Source organism: Trichechus manatus, unplaced genomic scaffold, assembly GCF_000243295.1.
Source record: "Trichechus manatus latirostris isolate Lorelei unplaced genomic scaffold, TriManLat1.0 scaffold00087, whole genome shotgun sequence".
NCBI lineage: Eukaryota > Metazoa > Chordata > Mammalia > Sirenia > Trichechidae > Trichechus > Trichechus manatus.
Window position 1 is genome coordinate 130754 of NW_004444023.1, and position 4357 is coordinate 135110.

Consider the following 4357-nt stretch of genomic DNA (forward strand, 5'->3'; position numbering starts at 1 on the left):
TGAGTCTTCCTCCAATCTTGATGCTGCATTCTTCTTCATATAGTCCAGCTTCTTGGATTATTTGCTCAGCATGCAGATTGAATAAGTATATAAATAACATATAAGTACATCATATAAACATAGTATCCCTTTTTAGTATAAATAATAACCTTTTGGAGATATTTTATTCATATAGAAGCAAGGAGATAGAGATAGATTTGTGAAGATATACACAATTTCCCCTGTTGTATACAAATGATCGCCCTCTGAGGACCCCATCCTATGCCTTTTCCTCTTTATAGTCTGTCTTGAAGATCACTTTATATCAATCCATAAAGAATTTGTTGTTTTTTTAACCACTGCATAGTATTCCATTGTGTGGAAGTACCTTGATTTCTTTAGCCAGACCCCTAATAAGGGGCATTCAGGCTGTTCACAATCTTTTGATCTTAAACAAAATGTTGCAAACTTGTAGATCATATTATTTTATGTGTGTGCAAGTGGAACTCTGAGATAAATTCCCAGACGCGGAGTCTTTGGGTCAGTATACGACAGTACTTAACAACCACAACACGTGTGCTTGGAGTCCCTGCATGGTGCAAACCTTCAATCTGTTCAGCTGCTAATCAAAAGGTTGGAGGTTCAGGTTCAGCCAGAGGCACCTCAGAATAAAGGCCTGGCAATCTGCTTCTGAAAAATCACAGCCTTTGAAAACCCTATAGAGCACAGTTCTACCCTGACACACGTGGGTCACCATGAATTGGAATCAACTCCACGGCAATTGGTTTGTTTGTTTTTTTGTTTTTTTGTTTTTTTTCTTATGGGCACTTATAATTTTGGTAAATATTGTCAGAATGTCCTACACAGAAATTGTACCCTATGTGAGGAATTTTAAGATTCCAGCGATCACCCAGAGTAGGTGCTGAGAGTCCCTGGGTGATACAAACAGTTAAGCACATGACTGTTAGCTGAAAGGTTGGTGATTCGAACCCACTTGGAGGCACCTAGGAAGATAGGCCTGGCAGTCTGCTTCCGAAAGGTCGCAGCCTTGAAAACTCGCGGGAGCAGTTTTGCTCCGCACACATAGGGTCGCCAGGAGTCCGAATCGACTCGACAGCAACTAGCAATAACAGGAACAACAATGCACTGCTCATTGTCCACTCCTCCCAGAGTTTGCTAAAGAAGAGCTCGGGAGTTCTCTGATGCTCTACCAGGCAGAAAGGCTCACACCTCAGAGTGGGTGCTGGAGTCTCCAGGTGATGCAGCTCTCACCCGTTCCTCTCCCTCTGCCAGGTGGCCCATCCCCCACGCCCCTGCACCCCAAGCGCAGTCCAACCAGCACAGGGGAGACAGAGCTGAAGGAGGAGCGCCTGCCAGGCCGGAAGGCAAGCTGCAGTGCCACGGGGAGCGGGAGTCGAGGGCTGCCCCCCTCCAGCCCCATGGTCAGCAGCGCCCACAACCCCAACAAGGCTGAGATCCCTGAGCGGCGGAAGGACAGCATGAGCACCCCTGTGAGTGGGCGGGGCCGGGGAGGTGTGACCACCTGTGGTCCAGCGTGTGAATGCCACCTGGTGCACATTTTTCAAACCCCGCCATCGTCTTGTTCCCTGGACCCCACGGCACAGGACCCCTTCTTTTATCCTTTCATTCATTCACTCCACAGACATTTATTGAGTGCTCTCTGTTTGCTTGACCCTGTGCTTGATGCCAATGTATACATTAGTGTTCACTGTCAGAAACAGACAATACTATAAGTGCTTTCAGCAGGAAGGATTTAATACAGGGAATTTAATGCTTACAAAATTACAGGAAGAGCTGGAGGGGAGCGGGCAAGGTGGGATCCCACAAGATTGACAGAGTGCCTGGGTGGTGTAAATGATTATCACGCTCAGCTGCTAACTGAAAGGTTGGAGGTTCGAGTCCATCCAGAGGTGCCTCAGAAAAAAGGCCTGGCAGTCTACTTCTGAAAAAGCAGCCATTGAAAACCCTATGGAGCCCAGTTCTACTCTGACACACATGGGGTCGCCATGAGTTGGAGTCACCTTGACAACAACCTGTAACAGAATTGATGCTGATAACAACACAGCAGACCTGACCCACCAAGGGAGCTGCTACCTCTGAGGCCGCACCCAACCAAAACCAAACCTATTGCCGTTAAGTCGATTCCGACTCATAGCGACCCTATAGGATAGAGTAGAACTGCCCCATAGGGTTTCCAAGGAGCGGCTGGTGGATTGGAACTGCTGACCTTTTGGTTAGCAGCTGTAGCTCTTACCCACTGTGCCACTAGGGTTCCCAGGCTGCACCTAGCCCCACTGAATTCAGGAACGTGATTATGGCTGAAGTGCAAGGCTCAGAAGTCTCATCCTCCAGTGAAAGAGCCTTTTGACCCCTAGAGGCCTGGAGAATGGTCACTGGATGGTGCTGAAGGAAAGGTTTTTGTCTCATATCCTTGCCTGTGTGCAGAAGCAAAGGGGGTAAGAAGGCAGCCACCACCCCATTTCCACCTTCCGTATCTTATCGAGTGTACAGGTTTGCAGAACCTAATTCATATCCAGAACCAGAGCTGCAAAGGGAGTCTGGGGAATGTGACATTTCACTTTCCACTTCCGCAAGTCCCTAGAATGGTATAATACAGGTTGAGGGAGCCAAAGTCTTCTCCAAATGGGGATACATGGGTAGAGGCAGGGTAAAAAGGTGGTCAGGGCTCGGAAGTTACAGACCAAAGTTTGAATCACACTGGTAAGCCACATGACCTTGGACAAGTGACTTCACCTCTCTGAGCATCAGTATTCCACTCTGTGAAATGGGCTCATCAAAGAATCTAGGTTGTTGTGAGGCTCTTGTAAGATCTTTAGTACTTTACATGTCATCTGGCACAGTAAGCATTCAGTGAATGAGAGCTATTGTTATTGTTTAAATGAACCCACACCTTAAGAAGGAAGGAACAGCAGATTAATGTCAAAGAAAGTAGAAGGAAGGAAATAATAAAGATAAGAGAAGAAATCAATGAAGGAGAAAACACATGTACACTAAAGAACATCAACAAAGCCAAAATTTGTTTCTTTGAAAAGATTAATAAAATCAGTAGACCTCTAGCAAGACTGATTAAGAAAAAAGATAACAAACACAAATTACCAATATCAGAAATGAAAAAGAGGACATTATTCAGTCATAAAAGGATAAGAAGGTGTTAAGAACTACTTAATGACAATAAATTTGACAACTTAGATGGATAAGACAAATGTCTTTAAAAACATGACTTAACAAAACTGACACAAGAAGAAATAGAAAACCTGGAGGTTCTTATATTCTTGTTAAAGAAATTGAACCCGTAATTTAAAACGTTTTCATAAAGAAAATTCCAAGTCTAGGTGGCTTCAAGTGATAGAATCCTTTCGAACATTTAAGGAAGAAATACACCCGCTCCTCACTTATTGACCATGTCATTATCCGACATTTTGCATCTACTACAGTAGTAAACAAGCTACTGTCTATTTTGCACATTAACAGCGTATATCTGGTAGTAATGGATGCCAAGGTGTGACGTGAGAGTACTGCTTGCTGTGATGGTCAAGGATATGTGTCATCTTGGCTGGGCCATGATTCTCAGTGGTTTGGAAGTTATGTAATGATGTAATTTGGCAGTTATCTAATGATGTAGTAATCTTCCATTTTGTGATCTGATGTGGTCATGCTCCATTTTCACATAACACCGATTTTTGCATAATGACCTGGTCTTTGGAACCTAACCACGTTGATAAGTGGGGAGAGGGTGTAATAGCAATCTTACACAAGCTTCCAGAGACTAGAAAAGAGAGAATGTTCCCATCATATTTATAAGACGGCATAATCCCGATACTTCCTGCAGAGCTCACAGCCCATTGCAGGGATGGGGGCAGATATGTGAGCAGACATTGACAATACAAAGTAATCAAGGATTCATGGGGCGGGGAGGGGGGCAGGAGCTTGTGGGAGCCCAGAGGAGGCACCTGACTCACCCTGGGGCTGGGGAGGTGGTGATTATAATATGAACTGACACCTGAATGATAACTAGGTGGGAATCAGGGGAAAAGCGAGGGAGGAGGAGTGTTCCAAATAGATGAGACAACTTGTGCAAAGGCTAAGAGGAGAGGGAGGCAAAGCGGCATGATGAAGGATGTAAAAAGTTCGATGTGGCTGGACTGCAGAGTGGGGAGGGGAGGGGTGGGCAAGGCTGCCTCCTGCAAACCTTCCCTGACCTCCTCTTCCCTTAGTGTCCACCTCTCTAATCTCTAATGGATTCCCATGACTCTTAGCCTAGGTTACTACAGTCTTCCATTAACCTTGCATGTCTTTGTGCCCATTAGCCCTGCTCAAACCATCTCCTCCTCACTCA

The 4357-nt window shown here is 45.3% G+C and overlaps 1 protein-coding gene across 1 annotated transcript in view; it reads left to right on the forward strand.

The window, feature by feature from the left end:
* MARK4 (microtubule affinity regulating kinase 4) overlaps positions 1-4357 on the forward strand; it is a 42751-nt gene that overhangs the window by 29766 nt on the left and 8628 nt on the right. Inside the window, exon 13 of the mRNA XM_023736186.1 lies at positions 1273-1710. Coding sequence (XP_023591954.1) covers positions 1273-1710 — 438 coding nt within the window. The remainder of the gene's footprint in view (positions 1-1272; positions 1711-4357) is intronic.